Source organism: Enhydra lutris, unplaced genomic scaffold, assembly GCF_002288905.1.
Source record: "Enhydra lutris kenyoni isolate GAN:26980312 unplaced genomic scaffold, ASM228890v2 scaffoldscaffold52, whole genome shotgun sequence".
Classification (NCBI taxonomy): domain Eukaryota; kingdom Metazoa; phylum Chordata; class Mammalia; order Carnivora; family Mustelidae; genus Enhydra; species Enhydra lutris.
Genome location: NW_019154136.1, coordinates 2835804 through 2853033, shown reverse-complemented (window position 1 = coordinate 2853033; position 17230 = coordinate 2835804). Strand labels below are relative to the sequence as shown.

General features: G+C 40.9%; 1 protein-coding gene across 2 annotated transcripts in view; it reads left to right on the top strand.

Moving 5' to 3' along the window:
* LOC111157163 (glycine receptor alpha 2) overlaps positions 1-16641 on the top strand; it is a 177980-nt gene extending 161339 nt beyond the window's left edge. For both annotated transcript variants that reach the window (XM_022518436.1, XM_022518435.1), the window contains exon 9: positions 15994-16641. In XM_022518436.1, coding sequence (XP_022374144.1) covers positions 15994-16272 — 279 coding nt within the window. In that variant the 3' untranslated portion in view covers positions 16273-16641. The remainder of the gene's footprint in view (positions 1-15993) is intronic.
* Positions 16642-17230: the final 589 nt, after the last annotated feature.

Genomic DNA, 17230 nt, shown 5'->3' with positions numbered 1-17230 from the left:
AAAGAGAACCACTGGACAGAAAGAATGGGACATATAAAGAGCCCAGCACAACACCTGATACATAGTAGGCCATCTCTCAGATCTCCTGTGAATGCCCACCCAGAGCCTTCTTCAGCATGACGCAGGACAGCTACAGTAAGTTCGGACAGAAGCGTTGACTGTCAGGACTCTCCTGTGTATTTATTTAGAAGGCTCTCATTTCGATTTTCCCGTGACTAGCACATGTCTGTCATATGGTAGATGCTCAGTAAATACTTGACGAATGACAACTGATGGTGACAGAACCAAGTAAGGCCATTCAACACAGTACTTTTCAAACTGTGGGGTATGACTGACTCGTGCGTCATGAAGCGGTCCAGTGGCTCAACACCAGTTCTTTGGAAAAATACAAATTAGGGGAAAAACTGAGAAATTATCAGAGTGCATCCTGTCTGGGAAAAGTCAATACCCCTTTGTGAAACTTTGGTTTCTGTTAGATATACTAACGCATGTGGGAGTGTGTGTATGTGTATATCCTGGTTGGCTGTGGGAAAGAGGCTTCCTACTTTGGGTCATGGCAAAAGAGTGCCTTCAGCCCTTATCAGGCCAAGCAGATGAGTTCACCAGATCTTCTCTGGTTTAAATCTCTGCAGACACACTTAGGAATCAGTCACAGATCGAGTCGCGGGGTCCTTATTTGGTTGCTATGATGGCAGGGATGGGAGGTGGCCCTTGCGTTAATTACTGCACCTCCCCCAAACTCCCTGAGCCACTGGCCCTTGTTCTACCAACGTGCACCCACCCCTTCCTGAGCACTGGGATGCCCGCGGCCCCGTGGGCTCATCACACAGTAACCTGTGCCTGCAACGTGAGAGCTGTTCCGTCCTCAGTGGGGTGTGACATCGGCCTTATCAGGAGGCACAAACTGAAGGGAGAAAAGGTACCTGCCCAGAACTTGTGTCTATTTTCTATGAAGATATATTTTCTTATAACCACGTAAGGTTTACTCCTTGCCTTTGATCATGACTGTTGCACTGACATCTTTGGAAAGGAAAAGGAGACTGATTCCCCATTATATGCCAAGTACCCTTCACACACTTTAAGACCCAGAAACTCAACTGGTTAACAGCTCAACAGAGAGCCGTATTATTTTCAAATTGTGCCTGATCTCTGTCTTCTGTGTTTACTGCAATCAATCTTCCCTCTGGGCCTATAGACAAGTTTCTGTCTGAAATCTTAAATCTGGTAACCATAGTAATGAAGCAGAGAGAAAGGAAGATCTTGGGAATGTACTACAGATACTCCGGGTTGGGGGGGGAGAGAAACCAACCAGCCAACCAACCTCACTTTATGATTTTTCCATTTTCTTTCTTTTATTTTTTTTTTCTTTTTGGCAAGAGTTGCTCGTAAGAAGCTACAGTCAAAGTGCTAGTGAACCAGTGGTTGTAGGGAAGGAAGAAGAGAGCTAGAGCATAGATGATCTGCAAAACCAGACAATAATCCGGAATAACGAAGCATAGACCATGTTTCTGGTTCACTTTGCTGCTCTGAATGCCCTTGGGAAAAGCACTACAAAAGTGCCTCCCGATGCTTTACAGGGCTCATATGCTTCCATAACTGCTCATTTTAAAACAGAACCTACAGTCCATATTCATTTGAGAAGATCTAGTTTACTGGGATCATTCAAATTCAGGAGGAAATAATGATTGGCCAGAGGAAGCAGGTTTCTAGTTGTTCACCTGCAGAAAAATGTGTTTGTTCCATGGAACATGGAAGATGAAGTGATGGCCCACAGATGTCTCTTTCCTCGGGCCATGCTTCACTGCCCCTCTGTCAAAGCCTCCTAATGCTTCTTCAAGTCATGCCTGGGTGATGCCATCATGACGTTCACCTGTCTCTTCCAAGTAGAGAGGAGGGGATCCAGGGCAACACTAGAGGTCCAGTCCCACTGATTGAGTTCTCAGTTCCTGAGTTTTACTGAGCTTCCGGCAGCAGCAACCAGCTTACCAAACCCTGACGGCCCACGGCATTGCCTCCTCTCCCTGTGAGCTCTTTTCAGTAGAAATCGAGCAGTGGGAGGGAAGAGAAGAGGTGGCTACTTGGAGGGTTGATATTATTCCCTGTGGCCTGTAGGCTTCAAAACTGAATGAAGATAGGACTCTATGAATACGGTGTGTTGACCTCCAGAAATACACCCATTCAGGGCCTAATTCTTCATATAATGTGAGGTTATATGTTACTCTTTCAGGGGTTTCATTATTCCATAGTCTGTATTTTATATATTCTATATGAGAATCTTATTTAAAATTATAACAGTAGTAAGGGACCTGTTGCTTAAATGAAACCCTTAGAAATAATGAAATAAAATACTGTGCAAGTCAAAGATAACTGAAAGAGAAAATATACCTGAACCAATCTGTTTCTGTGGGGCTGAGTATAATAGAGCAGGGTTTCTCAAAATGGGATCAGAATGACTAGAAACATCCAGGAGGTCAAGGAGGGTCAGAGCAGGGCACAGCTTATTGAATACATCTTTCCTGCACATGGGTCAGCACCTTCCATGTGTTTTGTCCTCCTAGACTTCTTATCTTAGTAATTTTCATATGATCAGAGATGACCACAGTTAGTAGGTACAGAAATGGTAATCTAGTTGCTTAACCAACATGTTAAGTCTATACCCAACATCTCTAACAAATGGTTTGAACATCTCTAGCAAGAAGGAATTAATTACCTTCCAAGGTGTTGTGCTCCATGTCCAGTCACAGAGTTGTTAAAAGTTCTTCTTCACGGTGAGTTGACTTCTGTCTACCTGTAATGTCAACCATTTGTTTCTGATTAGCAAACTGGGAGCCATTAATACAAATGCTCTTCACTCTTTTGAAAACATCTGTCATGTGAACCAGGCCCATCTGTTTCCAAGGCCAGCCTCTCCTTTTCCTTCTGTGGTTCCTCAAGTGGTATGCCTTAGGGGACATTCTGCATGCTTGCACCTTACTCTGTCCTCAGGCTATTTTGTTTGTATTTCATACTCCTTTTCCTACTCAATGACCCAAGCACAACAGTCCATAAGCTGGGATAACCATGACATTCTCTCTTTCAAGAATTTGAATGAAGAGTACTCTAATTAAATGATAGATGATAGCAAGGACTTGAGTTGACAACGTCCCCATAGGTTTGAGGCTGGGTTGGCCCAGCTGGAATATGCATAAATAAAGGAAGCTGAAAGGAGAAAAACTGAAAATGGGAGAGAAAAATGGCCATGAGAGATTCAGAACAATCTCATTTCCTGACTTGATCACTGGAGTTCCTGGGCTGGGGAGCCCTGCTCACACCATCATCAACATCCTCATCATTACTAACATTTATTGACTATATACTATATATCAGGCACTGTTATAGGCCCTTAATATGCATTATCTCACTGAATCCTTTCAAAAACCCTAAGGGAAGTTGTCACTATTTCTGTCTTACTGCAAAGGAGACTGAGGTATGCAGAGGACTGAGTCCTCTAGCCAGCTCCCACACTGGTTAGTGGCAGGGCCAAGATTTGAAACCAGGATACAGGGCACTGCTTCTGGATCCTTGGAGACTCAGGAGATTTTCTTACAATACTTTTTATAGTAATTTCTTGAACAAATTCACCAATTATTTAAGCCACCATGAAGCAGGTTTCTGTCCTTTGTAACAAATCCTCCCTGATTAAAATACAGAAATTTTAAAAGATACTAACTCCTGGCCAAAAGGCACAGACAAGTGCCTTTGTGATGTTGTGTAGTTGCCTTAAAAAAATAGGCTCAGTTGATGAAATAAGGCTGCCTCTTGACATGGCTCACTTTTCTGGAACACTCATGTATATCTTCCAGAGACAGGGCATTTCATGGTGCTAATAGAGAAAGGATGACATTGAACTTCTCCTTAGTTACTCCAGCCTAACATTACCTCTTCCCTATTATCCTATTGGTCTGTACATTCCTTTACCATAGCATATACCACATTCTATTGGAATTATTTTTCTGTGTCTGTGTTTCCCAACCTTAGCACTATTAAGATTTCAAGCTAGATAATTCATGCTTTGCTGTGGCCAAGTGTCCTGTGCGCTGCAGGATGTTTAGCAGTATCCTGGCCTCTACTCACTGGATGCCAATAACACCACCTCCTCCTCCCTTATGACAACCAAAAGTTCTCCAGGCATTGCCCAATATCCCCTGGTGGGTAAAATCACTCTTGGTTGGGAACCACTTGTCTACATGTTCTAAACCCCCTGCTGACTTCAAGGGCAGGACTCTTTTTCATCCTCATTTCTTTTGAATGTTTGGAACATTATGATGCTTAATAAGTCTTTTTTTAAAAGATTTTATTTATTTATTTGATAGTGAGTGAGAGAGAGAATGACAGGGGAGAAGGTCAGAGGGAGAAGCAGACTCCCCATGGAGCTGGGAGCCCGATGCGGGACTCGATCCCGGGACTCCAGGATCATGACCTGAGCCGAAGGCAGTCGCCCAACCAACTGAGCCACCCAGGTGCCCAGATGCTTAATAAGTCTTAATTGAATAAAACTATAGTAACTTGCATTAAAATGGTGTTTTGTACTTATAAGCCTGGAGTACCTGTATTATCTGTATCTGTCTGGGTTTAGTCAGGAAAACAGAGACACTAAGCATACTACCAGAATAAGGGGCTTAATATAGAAATCAGGGTTTATATAAATATGAGAGTCACTACAAAAATGAAGCTCTGGAAGGCTATAGTCCGAAGAGAGGACTTTAACCTGAAGCTCTGGGTAGAAAAGCAGGTGTTCACAGGGAAACCTGAGAAGCCACCATATCCAGCCTGGAAAGTGAGATCATAAAATGGGAAACCACAGAAATATCTGGAATTCTACTATGTCTAATAAAGCAACCTCATCTGACGCCCACAGGCCCCCAAATAAAATAGCCTCCGTCTCCCTTCCACCTCTGAAATCTCTCAAATTCTTCTTACTGACAAACCTTAACATAGAACCCATCGAGAAGGGAATTGTGGGAAGTGTAGTTTTCCCCAGCCTTAAGGCAGGCTCTTCAACAGGAATGGCAGTGTCAGGTAAACGACAGCTAATCCTGACAACAGATATCCTGAGCCACTTTTTGACACCAAGTGCACGTGCGTGTGCGTGCGCGCACACACACAGGAGCAGATAATGGTCCAGGGAATCTGGCAGTCACAATCATCCAAGTTAGGAAGCAAGTAAGTGTGATTTTGTTGCTGCTGCTTTCTTGTTTTTAATTTGGCAGAGGGCTCATCTTCTGATCACCCGTCCCCTTCAGTCGGTGCTCTGTAGACAGTCGCAATGTTCACTTTGTTTGCACCCGGAACAGATGGCAAACTATGTTAATAATCGAACAGCTCATACTCCAGATGGAAGATGTTCCCCTTCATGCTTCTTAGAATTTCGGGTGTCTTGTGAGCATTCTTGCTAGACCAGAATTGACAAAGATTACGAGGAAAGAATTTCCAGACACAAGGCATTGCTTCACTCTTGAGGAATCGAAGCCTCACCAGCATGTTACGAACTTCTAAACTACTCTCTAGGACTACAGCCGACATGAAGTGAAAACATTTCTGCTTTGTAGCTTTTGAGCCAGAAGTCAAACAATTACTTTTAAACAATCTTCCAGTCCATTAAAAACATGTCACTTTAAAGAAATTAGAATCCAAGTATACACTGAAAGTATATATATACTTCAAAGACTGCATGGCCCATGACATCTAAGATATTTACTATCTGGCTCTTCACAGAAAAGGTGTGCTGACATGTGGGCTGACATGAGGGCAGTGGGAGTTAAGGTCTGAGAGGTAAAGGGGACATTGCAAGGACTTGTCTTACCGAGTGAGGTGAGATCCACTGGAGAATTTTGAATTAATGAGGATCTCCCTTATCTCACATTTTAACAGGATCCCTCGAGTTGGGTTCCTGAGACTAGACTCAATTGTTCGGAGGGAGGATCTAGAAGCCAGGGAACCAGGTAGAAGACTATTAGAGGAGTTCTGGTAGGAATGATTCTGAGGATCCACCGTTGGGCAACTCACACCAGCATGCAACACTGGAGGTAGTTAAAGGTGACTAGATTCTGGTGTGGAGATGGGGCTGACTGGACTTCCTGGTACTCCCACACAGGTGCAAGGGAGGCCAGAAAATGCAGTCTTCCCATGTGCAACATACGGGACCGGCTAAGACAGGGCCTCTTCAGTAGGGGTGATTTTGTGATGTCTGGCAATGTCTGCAGACATTTTCCCCTTATCGCAACTTGCGTCTAGTGGGTAGCATCCAGGGATACTGCTAAATACTCTAAAACACACAATCACCTGGTCCTAAATGTCAGTCGTGCTACAGTTAAAAAACCTTGAGCTGAGCTAAAGGAAGATCCACCACTGGAAGAAGAGAGAGAGTTGGGTTTTTGTAGACAATCAGGAGTTTTAGCCCAATGCCATCCCTGGGCCCCAACTCCTGCAAGGTATTTGTAGACTGTGGTAGGCTCAGTTTTGGAATCCCAGCTCATACCACAACTGAGGCCTGTCCGTCCTCCTTGCCCACATATTCCCCCCATCACTGGAGGTAAGCTTTGTCTTGCATAGGAGGCCCTGTGGGCTTTTATTTTCACCTGGAGACTTACAGAAATAACACGTGACCCAGGCAAGGAAGGAAGTTGTGTGAAATGATAGCTAAATGATGTACGGCTCCACAGGGCACACATTCATTTGTTTTAAGACAAAATGTTCCATTAATTAGAACTTCACGACATGAAAACAATGTTTGGTGATGACATAGATTTACAGGAATTATATTCTGTTCACCAAACCCAAATGGATGGCATGTGAGCTCAGACACCCTTCATGTTATGCAAACACTCCTTAGTCTTTTGCTATGGGTGATAACTGATAAGGTTTAATTTATTTGGTGAAATATTTGCATATATCTAACATGTACTATCTTTTCATTTACCTAGCATTATTATTTTGACTTGCAAATAGATGCATAAATGAAAAAATGTTTTTGTATTCTGGCATATTTGTCTATGCCATTTATTTTCTTTGCAAATGAGCATACATTGTTTACTAAGATTGTTAATGAGTTTGATCTAAATTTATGTATTTTCACACTATCTGGGCTGCTCACTAGCTTACCAGTGAACCAAAAAAATGGACAGTGTCTCAAAAATAGACCATAAACACCTCAGTGCTTGAGTGGCATTGTTAAGTTTAAATTTGCCCTAATTTTATGTCAGGTCAATATGCAAAAATAAGCGACATGATAAGCATGATAAATAAGCAAGGAAAGCATTTTTTTTATTATAACAGACTTTTTTCCTACTATTCATTTAAGAAGCATTTTCTTTATATACATATATTCGACATAGGAAGCTTCAGCCAAATATCATTCTAAGTACTAGGGTTATCAAAATATGAGAAACTGGGTCCCTATACTTGAAGGTCATCAAGGAATCTGACACGTAAACAGCTGATTTTAATATGATGCAGCAGATTCTGTTATAGAAGCAGGTACCAGATGCTTCTGAGGAGAAACCCATGACGCAGCCTTAGGGGTCAAAAATGGGCATCCTGGGGGCACCTGGGTGGCTCAGTGGGTTAAGCCTCTGCCTTCGGCTCGGGTCATGATCTCAGGATCCAGGGATAGAGCCCCACATCGGGCTCTCTGCTCAGCAGGGAGTCTGCTTCCCCCTCTCTCTCTGCCTGACTCTCTGCCTACTTGTGATCTCTGTCAAATTAATAAATAAAATCTAAAAAAAAATTGGCATCCTGAATGGCATGATGGCAGAGTTGGGTCTTCAAGGATATGCAGGAGCTTGCCAGGTGAAGAGAGGGGAGGGGCTTTCAATGCAAAGGGAAGCAGTTGACTAAAATCACAGATCATGGAACCCCATGAGAGAAGTAGGTATAAGGCAGGACATAGGGGACCTTGAATGCCACACAAAGGAGCTTGGGAGTGGTCATTAAGGAGATGAAACTGATGAAAGGTATGAAGTCTGGGAATAGAAGCAGTGGGCCAATGGCGTTCCCTCAATCCCACAACAGCAGAAAGCAGGGCTGCTTCAAAATTTGCGGGGCCCGGTGCAAAATGAAAATGTGGGGCCCTTGTTCAAAAATATTATGAATTTTAAGATGCCTCTAGCAAAGCATGAAACCAAGTATGGGCCGTTCTAAGCACTGGGCCAAGGTGTGACTGCACAGTATGCATGCCCACGAAGCCAAACCTAGCAGAAACTATCAGGGCAGGGGTAGGAAGAAGATATTAAGACCCTTATTTACATACTCTCTGGTCTCTGGTTGGGAAGAAAACTCTTAAACATATCAACCAGCTAGAGATTAGTCTTAAGGCAACGTACTACCCAGCATCATAGTCCTATACTCAAACTCAAAAGATGGCCAAATGACTAATTTCCTTCTTTTAAAAAGGAGGAAATGGGAGAGCAAAAAATCCGAGGGACTCTCCTAACCCTACACATTTAGGAGATAGTAAAGATGTGAATTCAACCGAAGTCTTTCAGATTCCGTTCTAGTGTTTTCCTCTGCTCCTCTGCAATATCAAGGCTATCATGTCTGTAATGAGAGGGGTAGGAATGGAAATTCTTAGAGGCTGCAGAAAGGACTGCAATTGGCAAAGAGAGGGAGATCAACTAAGAGGCAAACACTATCCCCTTCTCTGCCCCAGGGAGCATATCCTTTCTAAGCCTTTATTCAGAATCAAGAGGATCACGGCCAACACAGGACCAGCACTGTACCAGGGAACAGGGCTCCAGAGATGACTTTAGCACACTCTCAGGAGCTCACCCTCCAGTGAATGAAGACAATAAGACAAATCAGCTACCAAAATCCAGAGTTTCTGACTACCCAATTTTTAATATAACTGGGAAGAAAAATTTTAAAATAATAATAAAAAGGAAAGTCGAGAATGTAGTCTAAAAACCAATAGGTAGTGAAAGAGTCTTTTCCAGGTGGGGGCTATCATAGATGATTTGCACATTGCCTGGGGTATCTCGGCTATATTACTGTGGATACCCTCACCAATTCTGGAAATTCTAGGCACATCTGGCCACCAGTCCACCTTTGTACATATCTCAGGGTGTGTCTTGTATTATTCTCTATGCCCCTCCACCCCGGAAAAACCCAAGGTCTTATTCATCTTTTGCTTCCCATGGTTCTGAAAATAAAGCTCTAAGCAGGTGGCATGGTTTGCAAGGCCCTATATGACCCAGCCCCGCTCACTTGTGAAACCTTGCCTCACCCCACTTTGCTCCCACACTCTGGGAGCCACCCCACCATCTCTCCGTTGCAGCAGACCCTCCCATCTCAGACATCTCCCCACTCTGCCTACACCTTTTTAATGCCTTTGCTTTTTCAAGTCTGTAACAAAATCGCACTTCCTCAGGGAAAAGCTTCTCCCATGTGCCAGATGAGACCAGGCCTCCCATTAATAAACTCACATAGCATCCTATAACTTCCCTCCAGAGCCCTTGTCATAGTTAGCAATTATGTATTCCTGTGATTAGTTTAATTTACGTTTGTCTCCATCTCAGGACTGTGAATTCTTTGAAGGCCAGAACTTGATCTCTTTTGCTTACCACTGGATCCCTTACAAATGGCCCAGTGCCTGGCATCTCCTTCAGCATTTTCTGTCAGAGTACTCAATCTGAGATTAGAGTACTCTAATCAGAGTACTTTCTCCACCATGCATCTCTCTTAAGTTGCTTGCCTCGACTGTTTTCCTCGAAAGCACCCATCTTTATTTGTGTGTAAGTGGGTAGGAGTATTGTGCATGTGAATACCCGTATGTATAAATGTGTGTGTATGGAGAAGTGTTTGTGTGTTTGCATGCATAGTTTCTTTACTTGGTACTGTGGGTTTTCCCCAAGAGACTGTAAACTCCAAAAAAGTAGAAATTTTGTCTTCTTGTTTACTGCTGTATGCCTACCATACACCTGGCATATAACAGGTCCTCAATGAATCTTTGTTGGAAATACAAATATATGATGAGCAAGTGCTCAAGAAATGAATACCGGAAGTTCCTTGTGCAGAAAGTAACATGAATGATATACTGCATTGAAAAGGAGCTGCTGCAAAGATAAACTTTTGGGGGGGGATTGGTATTTACTGTCTACCCAGAATGACACTGAGGCTTTTAATTCATTTTACCAGGTATCATTAAACAACAAAGGGTTATATTTGGTTTACTTTACTTCAAATTTGTCGCTCTACAAAGTTCAGTCAGATTCTTCATCCATAATCTTCAACGAAACTATTTGGGATTTGATAGAGACAAATTTATAAAAATCACAGACTTTCAGAGTCTTTGGAACCAGACAGTTTTGGGATCAGACAGACCTGAATTTGAATCTCAGCTTCAACAATTATTAGCAATATAACTTTGGAAAGCCACATAACTTCCCTCAGTCTCAATTTTCCCTGAAAGCATGTGATTTCCATGGTCAGTTTGGTGAAAGGACTTACTGTAGTTTTAAGGGCTTAGTGCATAGTTATAATCAATAAATTATTCTTACTTATTATTCATATTGATCCCCAAGTCCCTGTGACTCAAAGGAGGAAATTGAGGCCACAAGAATTAAGAATTTCTTAAGACCATCTTTCCTGCCCAAGTCCAGGCGTTAGAAATCAGCAGGAATAACAATTAAACATTATCCAGCCTTCATTTGATCAGGGGTCTTTTGTTCAGTGATGGGGCAGGGGGACCTGCTGTGTTTGGGCTCACAGTGGTGTTTTTTTTTTTTTAAGAGGTGGGGGAATAGCGACGGGGGGCAGAGAGAGGGAGAATTTTATGGAGGCTCTCTGCCCAGTATGGAGCCTGATGTGGGGCTCAATCTCACAACCCAGATCATGACCTGAGCTGAAATCAAGAGTCGATTGCTTTAACCGACTGAGCCACCCAGGTGCCTCACCATGGGCTCACACTGTTTTCTAAGGAGGGCCAGAGACTCCATTATGTTCTTGCACTGATTGAGGCTCACTGCAACCTGGAGTTCCAATGGAGAAATTTCCTATTCCAACAGAAGAGACTCAACCCAATCAAAGAATCTGGTTGAGAAATGTGATGGAAAGAGGTTTTCCCTACACCAGTTTTTAGAAAACATTTTCTTTCCTCCTTTCCTGGGCATAAAACAAAAATCGTAACTATGGGCTCCCCTAAAAATCTTTCATTTTATAAATACCATGTTCTTTAATTATATTGAAATCATTTGCTTATGACAAAAAATTCACTACAGTGCAATTCTGGTGAGCTTTAGCTTCCATTTCACATCTAGACAAGAATTATCCCAAATACAGGAATGAGTAAATTTTACAATAAGTAAAACTGAGGCATGAATTAAATAAAATAACAAATCTCAAATGAATTACATAGCGCCATGACAGTGCTTCATATGGCAGGATGGGATTTAAGGAGATTTACTCAAAATGGGATATAGAAATTGAACGTAATGAAGGTTTGGATGATTCATTTTCTGTGAAAATTTAATCAGTGAATAACAAAACAGAGGGAGCTAGAAGTATTTACTGTTCAAAGTTACTGAAGATAGTGGGTCAGCAGCAATACATATCTAATTGGTTTCCTGGCTAATTAGAAGTGGAGAATATATGCCTACAATTCTTTCCTTACTGGGAAGATCTGATTCTCCCTGTTAATATGTTCAACTAAGCTGTGCTTACAGATTGTTCTTTCTTTTAACTTTAGCTTACCCATGACTCAAGCTCATCTCCATTTTACCCTCATATAGGAATCTTGCCATATTACCATAACATTTTATTCTGAACCTGCTATAAAGGCAATTAGTCATTCATTATAACACAAAAATTCAAATTGGTTGCTATTACGTTTTCTGAATCAAAACCATACCCTTTGATGTGGATAATTTAAGGTTCTATATTTAAAATGCATTGAATGAGTCATAACGGTAAATAAGAAGACCCTTAAACTAGCATTCATATCTCCTGCATGTGAAAAATTAAATGAATAATTTCTACCTACGACAAATTTATTTTTGTGCGGAGAATTTTAAAGAATGGATTTAATTAGCTGTAACTATGCTCAGAAGCATAATTTGAAGTACCATTGAATGAATGAGGAAAGTGTTTTCAAGAATAGGAAAAAACCTTCTTAAAATTCCCTTTTGTTCATTACTCAACAAACGTTTATTAAGCAGTCACAGTTTGCCAGGCAATGTACCACTTAATGATAACCTAACCTGGCATCCTTCTACTCGAGCTCTGGTACTTAATTGAATGAGTTAATCTCTTTGGCTGTCCATTCACAGTATGTGAGGAAAGACTACAGAAAGTAAATGAATGAGTCGGTCTGAAAAGAAACATGGATGTGGGTATTTAGGTTTCCTTTTGTTCTGCGTGCTAAAGCACGTTACTAGCTAACCACCTTTTCTACTTCTTCAGGGATCCAGGAATTTAAAAAGAATCTTATCTCACTCAGGCAGTGATCTATATGCTTAATCATGACTTTCTAAATGTTTATAGAGGTGAGAACAGCAATTTATAAGATTCTACAGATATGGAAAGGAAAAAAGGCACAGTAAATTTAGGTAGATAAGGGGAAATGCACTTTGAGGAATAGTTCCCATTCGAAAAGTAATTTTAGACTTAATAACATAGAATAGGTCCAGCATTTTAGAGCTGGCCCTTAAAGCTCATCTAGGTCACTGGTTTCCAACCTTCTGCATTAGAGTTACTGGATTTTAAATCTCCCTAGAAACTTTAATTCACTTGGTCTGGATGGGGTTAGGAGGGGAGGCGGGCATGCATATACTTGTAAAACATCCCCAGCAGTCAAAGCTGAGACCCACAGATCTAGTCTAGCCTTGACATTTTTGGTATGAGGTCCCCAAGGCCTGCTTTTAATTAATTTTTTATTCTTTTTAAGTAGGCTCCATGCCCAATGTGGAGCCCAACCCAGGGCTTGAATTCACAACCCTGAAACTGAGTCCTGAGCTGAGATCAAGAATCAAATGCTTAACCAACTGAGCCACTCAGGCAACCCCCTGAGGTCTTTAAAGAATAAATAGCTTGCTTAAGATCAACACAGCTTAAAACCCCTGGAGCGTGACCTGTAACCCAAATATCCAAATTCCTATTCTGTATCTCTGTCTACAAAACCAACTGGCACTGTTTCTACTTCTCTCACTCAGTAGTTGAGATCTAATTATCAGTTAGTAATAGAAAGTCCAAGAGAGCGTATAACCCATGGGGCTCCCAAGTCTTCTCCCCCTAATGACCTGTGTTTTTCCTTTCTTGCTGAGTACTGAATAAGTCTTCTGATAACACTGTAATGATTAATATATCTGCTTACTCCACATTTTAAAATGCTTATTTAAAGCTTTTGCATCTATAAAATATATCAATCACATTTTAAGGCAAAGAAAAAAGATTCAATATTTGAAGCTAAGTACAATTAAAGTCTTCATTATTGAGCTTTGGGCACATGAAAGTACTCTAGTGTCAGGCTGGGTTTTCTTAGCCAGCTTCCTTATATGATAGTATCTTTAGGTTGAACACTTCCACTGGGTTCTTACAGCTCCATGCAAGGAGGGTGCTTGTCCAACTTCATCAACTGCTTCTGAGTACCTAGCAGAATGTCTGCCATAGACTCAACACTTTGTTTTCATTGTCACATGAAAAATCCTTTATTACATTTTGTTAAGAAATGAGATAGAGTGTCTTAAACCAACTCATATAGAACAATCCCATATAAATTAAAGTACTTGGGAAATGATTTTATAAAGGAGTAGCTTTACAGTTACTTTATTATAAGATCTTTGGCCTGATTTTCCTGACATAAATTTGTCCTTGCTGTACCATTTGGATTACAGTTGGGCTCTCATTCATAGTATGTTAAAGTACTTCACTCCATATATCTTTTACACATGGCTGAAGGCACAACCGATATGCAATAAACACTATGAAATAAAATTCATACCAAGTTTTCTTGTGTTTTGGGAAATATAAGCACTGGTATTATCTGGCAAAATAAAGAGTGCAGTGCCTTTGGTGACTCACAGGGGTTGAACAGTATTGTGGAAGGCCTTGAACTCATTTTAAAAGATGATTCAATTGGTGGCTATTTAGAACAAAATTTTTATTTTTATTATTTATTTATTTGAGAGAGAGAGAGAGAGACAGACAGACAGGCAAAGAGTGAGAACACAAGCAAGTGTGGGGAGGAACAGAAACAGAGAATCTCAAGCAGACACCACACTGAGTGCGGGCCAAACACAGGGCTCCATCTCATGACCCGTGAGATCATGCAAGACCTGAGTTGAAAGCAAGAGTTGGTCACTTAATTGACTGAGCCACCCAGGCACCCCTAGAACTAAATTTTTATTAATCAGGTCCTTTCAATCCCACCTTTTCAACTCCACCATTTTGACCCAACCACACATCAAGATTCCATACTCTACAAAAGCTATTTGCACTTTACCCTAATGTTGCAGTTTTTCAGTGTTTTATCTAATTCATGTAGAAATAATCAACATAAAAAACAGTATGGAGGTGTCTCAAAAAGCTAAAAAAAGAACTACCATATGATCCAGCAATCACACTATTAGATAGGTACCCAAAGAATAAAAAAAACACTAATTCAAAGGGATACATGCACGCCGAAGATTACTGCAGCATTATTTACAATAGCCAAGTTATGGAAGCAGCTCAAGTGTCCATTGATAGATGAATGGATAAAGAAGATGTGATACATACAGATACACATGCACACATACTGGAATATTACTAGGCCATAAAAAAGAGTGAATCTTGCCATTTGCAATGACATGGATAGAGCTAGAAAGCATAATGCTAAGTGAATAAGTCAGTCAGAGAAAGACAAATAGCACATTTTACCCATATGTGGAATTTAAGAAACAAAACAAGTGAACAACAGGGAAAAAAAAGAGAGATAGAGAAACCAAGAAACAGACTTAAATATAGAGAGCAAACTAATGATTACTAGAGGGGAGGTGGGTGGGGAGATGAGTGAACAGATGATGAGGATTATGAGTACACTTATCATGATAAGCCCTGAGTAATGTAGAGAATTGTTGAATCTCTGTATTGCACATTTGACACTAATATAACACTGTATGCTCACAATACTGGAAATAAAATAAAACACTTAATTAGGGCATCTGGGTACCTTAGTCGGTTAACTGTCTGCCTTAAGCTCAGGTCCTGATCCGGTATCCTGAGATCAAGCCCTATGTCGGGCTCCCTGCTCAGCAGGGAGTCTGCTTCTTCCTCTCCCTTTGCCCCTCCCTCTGCTCCTTCTCTCTCTGAAATAAATAAAATCTTTAAAAAAAACTAGATTGCCTAAAAAAAAAAAACTGACACCAGACAATTAGCCATGGAAGAAATATTCACCACCGTACAGTGAATGTTTAATCTGGAGGGAAAATAGGTATACATTTAGGGGGTTAATCTTAGGCGTAACATGAACATTAAGGCCAATGTTAATGGAAGGAACTAGGCTTTGAATGGGCCACAAAACTAAAAATTCCTAGCTCAATGCCAGGTACATAGCAGGGATTCAGTAAATGATTTTTTGAATGACTGAATGATGCGTAAGTGAGTAAATGAATGAGGGGACCTCTATATAGATGTAGGATATAATATTTGGATTTGGAGGCTTGGCTTTAAAACAGTCCATTCAAAGTTACGGATTAATAAACAAGATTTTGGGAAAGTCAGTGCTAAATATAAGTGTTTCTGTTTCTTAATTAAAATGACCACAAAGTCGTTATTCTTACTCTTAATTTCTCAGCCTGAAAGTTAATGAACTGTATCTGTTCCATGAATAATTGAGTTGAACTTGAAAGAGAACTCCGCATTCCAAAAGCCTCCCACACTACCAGTTAACTGTGATTTATCCTTTTACTTCTGAAGAATTTTAAGCATCTTCCATCTGATTTGACTGACAACCAATCTGTGCTTCCTCTGTCTTTATTCTCCCAGGAAGAAGATGTTACTCGTGAAAGTCGTTTTAATTTCAGTGGTTATGGGATGGGTCACTGCCTCCAAGTGAAAGATGGAACAGCTGTCAAGGCCACACCTGCCAATCCTCTCCCACAACCTCCAAAAGATGCAGATGCCATCAAGAAGAAGTTTGTGGACCGGGCAAAAAGAATTGACACGATATCTCGAGCTGCCTTCCCATTGGCCTTCCTCATTTTCAACATCTTTTACTGGATCACATACAAGATCATTAGGCATGAAGATGTCCACAAGAAATAGATGTGCCCTTCAGACCCTGGACTTTCTTGCCTAACTGTTGTGCTTGTAAATACACAGTGAAATTGTCTTTATATCACTTTGACAGAGGAGGAGACTGGGGGAGGGGGGCGGGAAGATCATGAGGGCAGGTTTCCTGGTACCTACATGAATAAAGATAAGTTATCTGGGCAATGAAGGAAAATGTTTGCACAAAATTAAGGTGTTGCAGAATCACGTGAGCATAATTCCCTTCATAGTCTTTAGCATTGTTCTTTCAGATGATGTATTAATTAGACATGAGATGCAAGGTCAAGTTCTTGAAACGCTATTTGTCTTTGGTTTGGTTTGGTTTTGACTAATTCTGGTACAGAAAAGTTAGCTTAAACCACACACACACACACACACACACACACACACACACACACACACACGCAGAAAATGCTTACCATCTGACCATAGTGACTAGCCTATAGTGAGTCAAGGACCAAACTTTTTCAGGAAAATGCTGCCTCGTTTTTAAAACAAGTACTCTGAGATACGTTCTTTACAATGTCTGTAATTAGTGTTTCACCTGAGAAATCCTTTTGTGGGTCGTAAATTATTTCTACTTATTGAGAAAACAACAACAAAAAACAAACACCAACCACAAAGAACATATTTCTACTTTACTGTCCGTGTAGGTGTGCAGTTTAATATTATTTTTCCTTCCTAAATGTAATTTGAGGGTTTAAATTGTGTGTTGTGTAATTGGTTTGATAGTATACCCTCTTGAAAATAAGTGCCCATTTATTTTAGATCCCTATCAGCACACTGTATTTTTTTCGCTTTGGCTATATTTACATGTGACTTTAACTGCTCAAGTGTGACTTAGCCATTGCAACCTCTCGGCCACAGTATTTATGGAGATGGTGTGTCCTGAATGGTGTAGCTCATATTAGCTTGAACTTTCCATTTCTGCTCTCATTGTAGGTGTAACTAC